The 12,408-nt window shown below is 38.7% G+C and overlaps 1 protein-coding gene across 1 annotated transcript in view; it reads right to left on the bottom strand.

Moving 5' to 3' along the window:
- Positions 1-12,408, bottom strand: part of MAGI2 (membrane associated guanylate kinase, WW and PDZ domain containing 2) — a 1,911,292-nt gene that overhangs the window by 60,318 nt on the left and 1,838,566 nt on the right. The window contains exon 21 of the mRNA XM_006882679.1: positions 2,890-3,028. Coding sequence (XP_006882741.1) covers positions 2,890-3,028 — 139 coding nt within the window. The remainder of the gene's footprint in view (positions 1-2,889; positions 3,029-12,408) is intronic.

The following is a 12,408-nucleotide window of genomic DNA, read 5'->3' as shown; positions in this document are numbered from 1 at the left end:
AAACAGCACAAACCATGAGGTTTGAGCTGAACACCTGTTTCCCTTCTTGGAGTTTGGAAACTTGGTACATGCTAGACTCAGTGGCACCTAACAACAACAAGACAGAGAGTGCCTGCAGGGCCACTGCCACTGAAAGCCCTGTGTGTGTCTCTAATGGACTCTGGGCAGAGGAATCACAATTATTCCTGCCTGTTGTTACCAGAGTGTGCTCTGGAAACCCCTCACGCAAGGCAGAAAGCATAAAGAAGCCTCTATTTGCTCATCTGCAGACTCTCCCGTGTTGTCTCACCTTATGATACTGTTGTGCACGTCGGGCTTCATGGTAATAACTCTTAGTCATGAATACATTGGCTCTGTCCACAAGTCCTAGCAAACTTCTGAACTGAGGGTTGACCTTAGGGACCGTGAACCATCTCCCCTCATTAATTTCTCATTCCCTAGCATGCCAATCTGATCCTTAACTTTCTTGGTCTTTCAAGTATAAACATTTTTCAGTGTTGATTTTCTGAAAGAACTGATATACTTAGTTAATGATTTTTTTTTTACTTCCATAAAGGCGATGACATCATCTGTAACATTCCACCATTTGTGACATAATTTCTAAAGGTATTTTACAATGAAAATCTGTATTGATTTAACATTCAAAGTAGTGAATTATCTGTTATTTACCAGGAAGTGTGTATTTAATGTCACATGCTAGAAGAACGTAAGAAATTTTGCAATACAACTAGAGTTAATTTTGTTGTTTGGGCCGGCAAGAGAGTGTCCAAATACATGGCGAACTCTCTGCGTTGATAATTTTTTAGAATTCAACTTCAACCAGATATTTTTGGTAATGTTAAGAATTTTAATGAGATGGAGTTGAAATGATTGTAGAGTTTAAATCTTGTTTAAAAGTATGATTTTATTTTCTTTCTTAAGGATGATCTGAGGTGGCGTCGTGCTTATGTACACATTACGGTTTGAGTTATTCCACTTGTGGGTCCAGCAGAACAGTCTAACCGCTCACTACAAACTAGCAGCTGGCATGGTGGATGCTGAAATATTGGACCAAGCCACGATTCTAGGAGAGAATAGAAATCTCAGGATAATCATGATGTTCAAATGAACTTTTTAAAAGACTAATTAGTTGGAATAAATAAGAATAGCACTTAATCTGTGAAAATTCTTAGCTATGTCTGACAGTTAGGTCTTATCACAAAGTAAAATGTAAAGAATGTAACTTTAAATTGAGGGTGGTTGGTTTTTTTTTAAATAGACGGACTCTCATAGGTCACTTTGATATTACTGAGTCAGTTACTGCTTTAGGGGCAAAGAGCTCTCCTATTTTAAGAGTTCAGATTCTTTACAAGGCGACTAATGTGGGTGCCAAATTTACTTATTTAGCAGGCTCAGGATTGTGCTGATTGCTAATATTAATATTTAAAACTGTGCCATTAGATCCAAGCACAAAGGGTGGGAACTAGGATAAAATACTTCTTTGGGCATAAAGCCAACTCTCCAGAAACTTCACAGCACTTTCTGGTTCAGTGTGAGGGCTTGTCAGGGCTTTCTAACAGCTTGGAGCCATGCACAAGACACTGGAACACAATACATTTAAGGGCCTTTGAATTCGAGTATTTAGGCTGAACTCAGAACTCCACTGTCTTGCTAAATAAGGAGATGTTAATCAATTATTTAGATAACTTTGACAAAAGCATCAGTTCAGAAAAAATATATATAAAAACACTTTTTTTTGGGCTATGGAGGAGAGGGGTTGAAGAATTGTTGATTTCTCCAAATCTGCATTTTGTATTTGATTTGAGTTAGTTATTCAGATCAACGGAGTCTACTTCTCTAAGGTGGACAGCACTGTCTGGGCTACTCTTCGCTGAAAGTTCCAGGGTGGCAGGAATTTTTAGGTGGCAGGAATTGTTAATGGGTAATGGAAAGGTCGAAAGTTTGAGTTCACCCAGCGGTGCCTTGGAAGAAAGGTCAGGTGATTTATTTAAAAAAACAAAAAAACACCACAAAGCAAAACAAAATAAAAATCTATATGGGGTACAATTGTACCCTGACCCTCACAAGAGTGCCATGAATAAGAACTATCTCTGGGGCAATTAATTGTTTATCTTTTTCTTTCACTCTTCATGGATTACTGTCTGTCTACCTGTCTCTCTTTCTGTCACTCTCTGTTTAAAGATTAATTCAGGTTTTGATGCTTTTATCTAATGACCACACAGCAGTTTCTGACATATAAGAGCTATCCTGTCAGTGATATCTGAAACGGGCTGTTAGGATGTAATAACTTTAACATATCCTGAAGACAGATCTAGAAATTAAAATGTACTTTAAAACTTTAAAATTAAAAAAAACAAACAAACTAACCCCAAACCCTACCCAGATCCATAGATATAGAACAAAGAAATGAATTTCTGGAATAATCCTAAAAAGCAAAGAAATGTAACAACTACATGACCTCCAATGAACCAAAGGTTCTATTTCAATGTTTACATCTTGAGGATTTGTTCCAATTCTGTCCCTGTTTACTAATCTCCAGGGAGTCTGATGCATGTTACAGTTTAGGGTAGAACTGACACATTACTGTGGACTCAAATGGACAGAGGCCTGTTGGTCAATTAGAGAAGTTCTAGTTTATCAGGGATCCTGGATCTCCCAGCACCCTCAGAGATGCCCCCAAAGATCCTACACTTGACATTTACATGCTACCTGAGGGAGCAAAAGTAACATGTATATTTATTTATACAGTTTTAGCTTAAACATACATACTTATTTGTCTATGGATAGCTAAACATGTATTTTTATAAAAGTAGAGAATCAATGTAGTTGTATAACTAAGCATAGGTATTTATAGTACATGCTAAAGGAGAATCAAAATGTGAAACGCACCATACTCAGGAACCTGTCCTGTTCCACGCTTCAGCAGTAGTCTCACCCTTCTTCCTCCAGACTTGATGAGTTCTATTGCTCGGGCATGCGTCATATCCCTTGTGCTTTCCCCATTGATTTCAATGATTTGATCTCCTACCTGTTAATTAAGAATGCAATAAAGTCAGCCAAAGATGATTTTACTCAATAGCATTTAAAAAAGATTTTAATAAAGCCTCCCTAGCTGGCTCCACCACCTGTCTGTCAGTTTGTTATATTATGATGGATTATACATAGCTGTGATACTGGAAGCTATGTTCCAAGGCTCAGAAAAAAGGATCTGGTGATCTACTTCTAAAAAGATGACAATGAAAGTCTTATAGACTGAAACAGAACTTGCTTCCGTTGGACAGATTATCCAGAGAAATAAATTGCTTAGAGGAAGACCTCGTGTGTGAGCTGGTGAAGCAAGGGCTCCGGAGGTGGGGCAGACTCTCAGTGAGATGGATTGGCCCAACAGTTGCAATGACAGGCTGGGATATGCTTCTGATCAGGAAGATGAAACACAACCAGGAGACATTTCATTCTATGGTACATAAACAAGGTACCACGAGATGAAGTCGACTTGATGGCATGCCTGTCTCTCTCCTTTCCTCCGCCCCCCTTCTGTCTCTGTCTCTATTTCTCTCTCTACTTCATAAACAACATGCCTCCGGAAACTCTATGAGCTTTGATAAATGTCAATAGTTGCACAGAGGCTTTAGGACTTTTGTTCATAGGGTCGCTATGAGATGTGCTTGACTCGAAGGCAATCAACAACATCTATCTTAAACAATTAGGTTACAGCTCACTGATTTCTCTATGAGTTTAGACCAATTTTTGGCTGCATCCAGAATCTAAACATCAAAATTTATTCAGATTCAGACATTAAAATATCACATCAGGAAGGCTGTCTGATCTGTCACATTTTAGTTCACAGAGTAGTATGTATATACATTATGTATACACATTATGTATATACATAATTTAGTTGATAAAGAGATATCGTTACCTGGATGTACAATGGGCAACTGCAATTCACCACCACCAGTGTGGGCTTAATATCCTCCACATAAACATAATTTAACCTATCTAAATGACATGTTTAGAAAAATATAAAATATAAAAGTAATATATCTGAGCCCACAGTACAGAATATCCTGGCACTTTTGCCTAGAGTCAAGAAGTACATATTTTAAAACCATTTCATTGAACACAGTATTAACTTTGGGCTTAGTGCAGCACCTAATTCAGCATATTGGAGAGAGTGATTGGTTTTTGTGCTTCTCTCAGAATTTTTGTCATATATCATTTAAATTTCCCTGGGTGCTGTTATGATACTGCCTTCTTTGTAAACAGTACTTTACAAAGTTTGTAGATGTACAAGCCTGATTATGAGGTGGGGTTTTGGGGGTTTGTTTTTTTTTTTTAATCATAGTCTCTTGGGTTAAATATGAGATTCCATATTTACAAAAATAATGCCCTTGCTAAATCTTTGCTGTGCTGACATCTGATTGCCAGAAGCTAGTTAGACAATCTCTCCTGAATTATTGGGAAGTCTGAGTTCCATAAACAATTCCCTCTTACCCTTTTTTAATAGATGTTGGAATCAAAAGAGATGCAACCATGAGCACATAATATAACTCCTACGGTACCATTATCATCAGAAATCTTTGAATTAAAATATATTTCATTTCAATGCAAGTCACTTATGACAAATTGGTCAGGAAAAGCAAAAAGAATGGCTTAACAAAAAAAAATCATTTTAGCTAGGTTCCTTAAACAAAGCCAGTCTCAACCTAAACTCTATAATGCAGACTGAATTGCAGATAAGTTCTCTGTAGCAGAGCATTAGCAGGATGCATTCAGGGAAGCTGGTTTGGAATTTCAGGTCAAACGAGAATAAAACAAAAAGCTGCCACAACAGTAGCGAGAGTACAGTAAAACCAGACTTTGAACCCAGTCAAAGCATGTTTAGGAGATGTCCCTACCTAATGAGGATTGTGTAAGCAGTCAGTATCTCAATGCCAGTTAAAGACTTCCTTCTGGGCTTGGTGGACTTTGTTGTTATTAGGTGTCATCCAGTCAACTCATATAAGCTCTGTGAACAACAGATCAGAACCTTGCCCTATTCCATACCAACCTCATGATCTCCACCATGCTCAAAATCATCGTTGAAGTCACGGTGTCAATCTCTCTTGCTGGGGGCCTTTCTTTGGTTGAACTTCTACTTTTCCTTCCATGATGTCTTTTTGAAGAACTGATACCTCTTGATAATATACTAAAACTAGATGAGTCAAAATTTTACCATCCTTGCCTCCATGGAGCACCCTGGTTGCATTTTGTCCAAGATATAGTTGTTTGTTCTTCTGGCAGTCCACAAAGAATGCTCACTATTTTTGGTAGACTTTGGGAGTATGATCGGAGCAGTGGGAAGCAACAGCAACAACTTTCCTCAGATCTCCTTAATGATCTTTTTTTTGTGAGGGAACATGAGTCACTTGAAGTTGAGTAACTTTCTTGAGGCTCCATAGTTAAGCATGTGGCAGAAATGGGACCAATCATTCCCCCCACCCCTGCCATCAGTAGTCTTGAACCATGACTGAAATTTTACAGTATAATTTTAAGTCGTAAATGTAAAACACAATCTCAGAAGAGGGAGTCTTCATTCCTTGCTAGATTCTATGACTTTCAGAGTCATAGAGTCTATTCTTGGTCAAATTCTTATCTGACTGTCTGACTTACATACCCTATGTATACACATAATTTAGTTGATAATGAGATATTTTTACCTGGATGTACAATGGACAACTCCAATTCACCACCACCATCACTGTGGGCTTAATACCTTCCACATAAACAATTTCTCTTTGTTCCTAATTTAGCTAAAGATATCACTTTCCAATCTAGACAAAAACCTGGGGTCACTGGGCTGCTCTTTATTTCTTCATTTCTTTGCATCTATCCTAGCACATATATCTTCATTGTTAATGAACTAACTTGGTCCTTTACTGGAGCTGTCCCACCTGTCATCATCTGCCCTCTCTTCATTGTCACCAAAGCTATGCTTCAAAGGGAAATTTTAGTAAATTTCATATATTGAATTGAGTCATTCCCAAAATAATTGTGTAAATCCAAATCCCTTTACATGTGAAAATCATTCCATCTGGAACAGGGTTTTTTTTTTTGCTATTTTAATAAGGCTATGTCAGGACAAGGTACATGTAAAATCGTCACATTTCTGATAAAAAGAGCAGACTAGGCACTTAGAGAGGGAGCTCTAGTGGCCTAGTGATAAAAAGCTGCACTGCAATCCCAAAGGCACGGAGTTTGAATCCACCAACTACTCCATGAGAGAAGGACAGTCAAAATCTCCTCCCATGTGATTTACTGCCTCTGAAAACATGCTGGGTCAGCTATGAGTTGGTTCCAACTTGACAGTAAACAACAACAATAACAGGCATGCAGAGAAGGAAGCACAAACGGAGAGGAGGATACGAGCCACATGAAGATCACCAACGAACCAGAGAACAGGAGCTGAGACAAAGACCTTGCTCCAGAGTGGCCAAAAAACCAAAACCTTCTCCTAGAGTCAGTTCCTGGGATTTGGATGTATGGGCTCCAAAACTGTAGCTGAAGATCAAGCTCTGCTCAAGTTCATTACTGTCGGCCCAGAAGCTACTCAGAGCCGATCCTCTATTGGGTTTCTAAAAGCTGCAAACCAAATGGGAGAGAACTGCCCTTCTTTCTCCCAAGGAGCCACTGGGCAATGAGGCCCCCTTTGAACTAGGCCACCAGAGCTCCCTCCTATTTGCCAAAGTCATTTCCTTGTATTATTTCTGTTACAGGAGGTCTGAGAAATTAAGAAAGTAAAGTCCTCCTCCCCTTACCCTACTACATGAGAAGGTCCAGATTTCTCAAGGTGGCTTATCACTTCTCAGTATCATTCCTGCCAAGTTCCCACCCTGACCCTTTACCCCAGTGCATCATGCCAACCAAGGGCTCCAGGCCCTTCCACACGCCACTCCTTTCCTTTCATTGTGAAGTTGGTAACATTCTGACTTTCTTTATTGTCAGCCCACACATCTTCTCTCTGAAATGCCTTCCTTGACCCTGCTAGCTTCCCGAGGAGACGTGTCTCATCCCTCTGGTTCATTCCTCACTGAACTCACTCTGTTATTTATCACACCTTAGTACTGATTAATGTTTCTCTGTCTTTCCTCCTAGACTTCAAGCTGCTTCATTCAGCAAACACTTTCTCAGCATCTGCTATGTACCAGGCAGTCTACTGGGGATAGAGAGAGATAAATGGCATGGTTCTGCCTAGTACAAACTTTCAGTCTAGTTGGGAAAGATATGGATAAATGTAATACTTCCTGTATGCTCTTGCTATATATCACTTCTATGAAAGACATAGTCACAGTGTAGCATGGGATTACCAGGTGGAGGAGAGTGTGTGACTTTGCCTTGTTATTGTGTCCTGTCACATCAGAATCGACTCACAGCTGACCTTTTGGTGGGTTTTCAGAGACAGCAAATAACAGGTGAGGGGACTGTCCATCATTCTTCTCCCAGGGAGCCGCTGATGGATTTGAAACACGTGCTTTTGGGATTTCCACACAGTTTTTTTTACTATTAGGCCATCATAACTCCTCAAGGAGATGTCAAATTTAGAAATCTGACAAGGGAGGAATCAAACTTAGTATGAATTATTTAAATGTATTTATTCCTAGGAATGAAATACTTTTTATCTGTGGTCACCTTGGGGCAACTAACAACCTTAATAAAATGCCTTCAGAGTAAAGTAGAATGAGAGAAGATTGCTGTGTCTTGATATAACTGAACAAGCTTTCCATTGTTAAAGAGCAATTTTTCTTTAACAAATTTTCAATCTAATCCTTGAACTTTCTCTGGGTTCAAGTAACAGGTAACACGTTTCACTCTTCTTATTAGAAGGCCAAGGCCAAAGCAAATAAGCCCAGATGTTTCAGTATTTCTTAAGTGGTTAACAGTTTAGGTTGCAGAAAAAAAATTTTAACTTTGTTCTGTATGTATTTGGGGAGCTGAATTATAGAGAAAGTATTTGGATTGACTCAAAGAAATCTTGATGAGAATTTGATTAAATTCTGGGTTTACATCAGCCTTAAGTCATGGCAGACTCCACTCAAAGGGTTATTCAGACATCTCCACAAAGACGCTTAGCTGGTTGTAATCAGTTAATTGCTCTCATATAACTAACACACCACCAGAATCTATTTTGCATGATTATACACAAATGAAACGATCTTCAATTATAATTACATAGGAGAAAGTGAGCTCCTTTAGAGTTTTATGCCAAGAAATGATAGTCCTTATTTCATGAAGGACTTAATAATTTTCATGGCTAGTGATTTCAAGTCAAAGATTAGAAATATTCTTTGCTCATAAGCTGATTTCTGTCGCTAATCCTATGGGTGAGGACCATGCCTTTGTTCTTATATTTGTCTGATGCAATATGATGCTTGATTTCTTGGCTGTGGCTCCCATGGTGGTTGGTTGCAGGATCCCAGTAACAACTACAATCTTTTCTTCATTTATCAAAATTTACATATTGGTCCAGTTGGGAAGATTTTTTATGTGTTTATTTGTTTTATGTGGCGTTAAGGAACCAGCCTTTTCCATGGGAGAAAGAGAACCTTCTCTTAAAGAAGGAGAGGCAGATGGAATCACCTCAACTTCAGTAGTTACTCATTTTGGGGTATGTTGATGTATAATCCATAGGGAAGGCTGTAGTCTTTCATCTTCATCAATAAGTGCTTCTAATTTTCTTTGCCTTTGGTATGCAAAGTTTGTCATCTATATATCATAAGTTGCTAATAAATGTTCATTCAGTCTAACAGTGTGTTTTTCTTCATAGTCTTGCTTCTCAGATTATTTGCTCCTTATACAGACTGGATAAATATGATTAAAAGATACAATCCTGATCCTTACACTCCTTGATTTTAAACTTCAAAGTATTCCCTTGTTCTGCTTTAATGACTGCTTCTGGCCTATCTATCCATTCTGCATGAGCCAAATTAAGTGTTCTAGAATTTTCATTCTGCACAGTGTTATCCATAATTTGATAAGATGCACACAGTGGCACGCTTTCACACTCAGTAAAACACAAATAAACATCTTTCTGGTATTCTCTGCTTTCAGCCAAGTAATGAGACCTCCTATTCCACATCCTCTTCCAAATTCAGTTTGAATTCCTGGCAGTTCTTTGTTGATGTACTGCTGCACCCATTTTTCAATTATAATCGGCAACATTTTTCTTTTGTGTCATACTAACAATACTGTTCGATTGTTTCTTCATTGTGTTATCTTTCCTTTGCAGGGGCATGCTTATGGATCTCTTCTAGTTTGTTGGTCATGTAGCTGTCTCCCAAATGTCTTGGCATAAATGAGTGAGATACTTCCAGTCTGGCATCCATTTGTTGAAACATTTCAACTGGTATTCTGTCAATTTCTGGATTCTTCTTTTTCACCAAAGCCATCAATGAAGCTTGGAGTTTTCCTTGCAACACCATTAGGTTGTTGTTGTTTTTTTAACAAAAAAACCCAACAGGTAAAAATGTTACTTTTGTTAAGTCAGAATCTGCTACCAATTAAATGGTGACAGCTTTTCCAATAACATGGTCTTCCATGGTTTTCCAAGAACATGGTCTTCCATGCTCAGGAAGGGAGACTGCTACAGCTGACAGTTTCCCAAAGATATATGGACACCACCATTAGTTCTTGATCATATGTTGCCTCCTGAAGTGGGTGACTGGTTGGTACTTGACAGTTTGAAATAAAGAAGGATTTGTAGTTAGAAGATGTGGACTTAGTGATAGAAATGATGACCAAAAAAATCACATGATAAAATTTTGTAATATTAACATTTGTAAATACCTTTTTCTCCCAGAAACATAAAGGCAACAGTCACAAATAACTCAACAGATGGGATGTTCAGGAATCAAACTTATTACACTTGTGGAGATGATGGGGAAGTTAATTATCATCAGTCACAGCAAGGCCAGAGACTGACTCCAGAACATGCTATCAATTGCTCACATGCAAGTTTAAGCTGAAGCTGGAGAAAACACAAACATGAATCCAACATTGAAACAAATCCATGAAAGCCCAAGTATGACCTTTAGCACACCCTACCTAGATTGAAAGATCTAGGCGAGATCTTTATTCAAGAATAGATTTGATGCATTGAACATGAATGACCAAACCAGTTGAATGGTGGGATATCATCAAGGACTGTATATTAAAGAAAGCAATATACCTTGAAAACACAAGAAATAAAGAAAAGAACCAATTGGAAGCCATAAGAGACTCTGAAATTTGTTCCTGCATACTGAGTAGCTAAAGTTAATGTAAGGAAGAAATAATGAAGTAAAAGAACTGTACAGAGGATTTCACAGAACAGCCCAAGAAGACAAAATACATTGTCTATACTTGTTACAATTCCTGAGAAGTATGCTTTCAGTTAGTGATAGTTGAGTAAATGAGTATTAGCTTTGTTTTTCAGTTATCGCAGATGTCTTAGCTCCCATGACGTAGTAGGTTAAGCTTTACATCACCTCAGCAAACCTTAAAACTTTCTTGAAACACTGCTTTAAGCATTTCCAGTGAAACAACAATTTTAGTAGTACTTAAAAGAGACCAAATGAAGTTCAGTACCAGTGAACTATAAAAATTATTTGAGACAGATAAAGCTATAGGTGGAAGGAGGAGTGGTATCCACTTCCCTAATAGCTTGCCTCCGGAAACCCTATGAACCTGGAGAGAGGATGAAAGACACCCAAGCGTCGAGGACTCTCCTTCATAGGGTCGCTATGAGTCACCTGCGACTTGATGGCAATTAACAACAACAACAACAACAACAAAGCTAGAGGAAGCAAATGCTAAAAAGAAACAAGAATAAAAGTGGAGTCTGGATGGAGTCATAGAAGGCCAAAAAAAAAAAAGAGAACTACAGTATTGACTGCAGAATGTTCTAGGCATTAACAATCGGATGCTAAAACACCTGGCCTCTTGGAACAAAATTTGACATTCAACTTTAAATCTGATATTCAACTTTGATAAAGTGCCCTTTAATAATCAATGACTGCTTTTCATGATTACCCTTTGTTAGATATTATCCAGTAAGCATTACAGTACAATATTTTCCAAGAGGATCACACTAATCTCTCAGTTAACCGTCCGAATTTTTACATTAGATTTCTGATTCAATTAGTTGTAACCAAGTGCCGATTATGGGGCATGCCTCTTGTTATAAACTATTGTACACAATTATCTCAGCAAGACAAACAAGAACATTAAGTCAGCTGATTTTTCCTAAGAGGAAACTTCTCAGCCAACTGGAAATTGAAACACATGTTTAAAAGCATCAAACTTCTGTTTTATTTGCCTTGGTATGTTGAAAATAATCTGAGAGGTTCTACATACTATGCTCTGTTATGTATCATTGGGTTGGAATCACCTTATAGCTGACCAGCCAGAGGGCTGTCAGAGGCAGTAAATCACACAGGAGAAGAATGTCCATCTTTTTGCAGCAGAGCAGCTGGTGTATTTGAACCATGTGTCTTTGGGTTGGGAGTACAACTCCTTATCACTAAACCACCAGAGTTCCCTATACTATGATCTAGAGAATAAGAGAGAAAAAATGAGGTTTTTTAGAAAATGCCTTTGAGTTGTAGTGTTGGAGGATTACTGAATATCCCATGGACTGTTAGAAGAACAAACAGATATGTCTTGGAGAATGTGAAGCCAGAGTGCTCCTTCTATCCTCCCTAGTCATTGTCCAACTCTCCAATGCATAACAACTGATTGCAAAGACCATGGCCTGTATCAGATGCACCTTAGTCTCCAGAGTGACACCATTTCTCTTCAATACCCTGGAGAGGTTCCTAACAGCAGACTTTCCCATTGCAATGTGGTATTTTTTATTTCCTGGGTGCTGGTGCGAAGAGTGTTGAGCATGGAGCCAAGGAAACTAAAGCTGTGAACAATCTCAATCTCTTCACCATCCATCCTGATGCTGCCAATTGGTCCAGTGGTGGAACCTTTGTCTTCTTGACATTGAGCCTCAGTCCATACTGAAGGCTGCAGTCCTTGATCCTCTGCAGCAAGTGCATGAGGTCCTCCTCAGTTTCAGCAAGGAGGGTTGTGCCATCTGCATAACGCAGATTGTTAATAGATCTTCCACCAATCTTGACACCACACTTCTCCTTATAGAGTCCAGCCTCTCAGATAGTCTGTTCTGCATACAGGTTGAAAAGGTATGGAGATAGGACACATCCCAGGTGCACACCTTTCCCAATTTTGAAGCATGCAGTGTTTCCCTGCTCTGTCTGACGACTGCCTCTTGGTCCAAGTATAGGTTTCACATTAGCACGATCAAGTGTTCTGGGATTCCTATTCTTCTCCGAGTCAGCCCCAGTCTGTTATTATCCACACAGTCAAATGCCTTTGCATAATCAATGA

This window comes from Elephantulus edwardii, unplaced genomic scaffold, assembly GCF_000299155.1.
Source record: "Elephantulus edwardii isolate Elephantulus edwardi_28Jun2011 unplaced genomic scaffold, EleEdw1.0 scaffold00022, whole genome shotgun sequence".
NCBI classification, from domain to species: Eukaryota; Metazoa; Chordata; class Mammalia; order Macroscelidea; family Macroscelididae; genus Elephantulus; species Elephantulus edwardii.
Note: the sequence above shows the minus strand (reverse complement) of the source record. Positions and strands in the feature narration are given on the sequence as shown.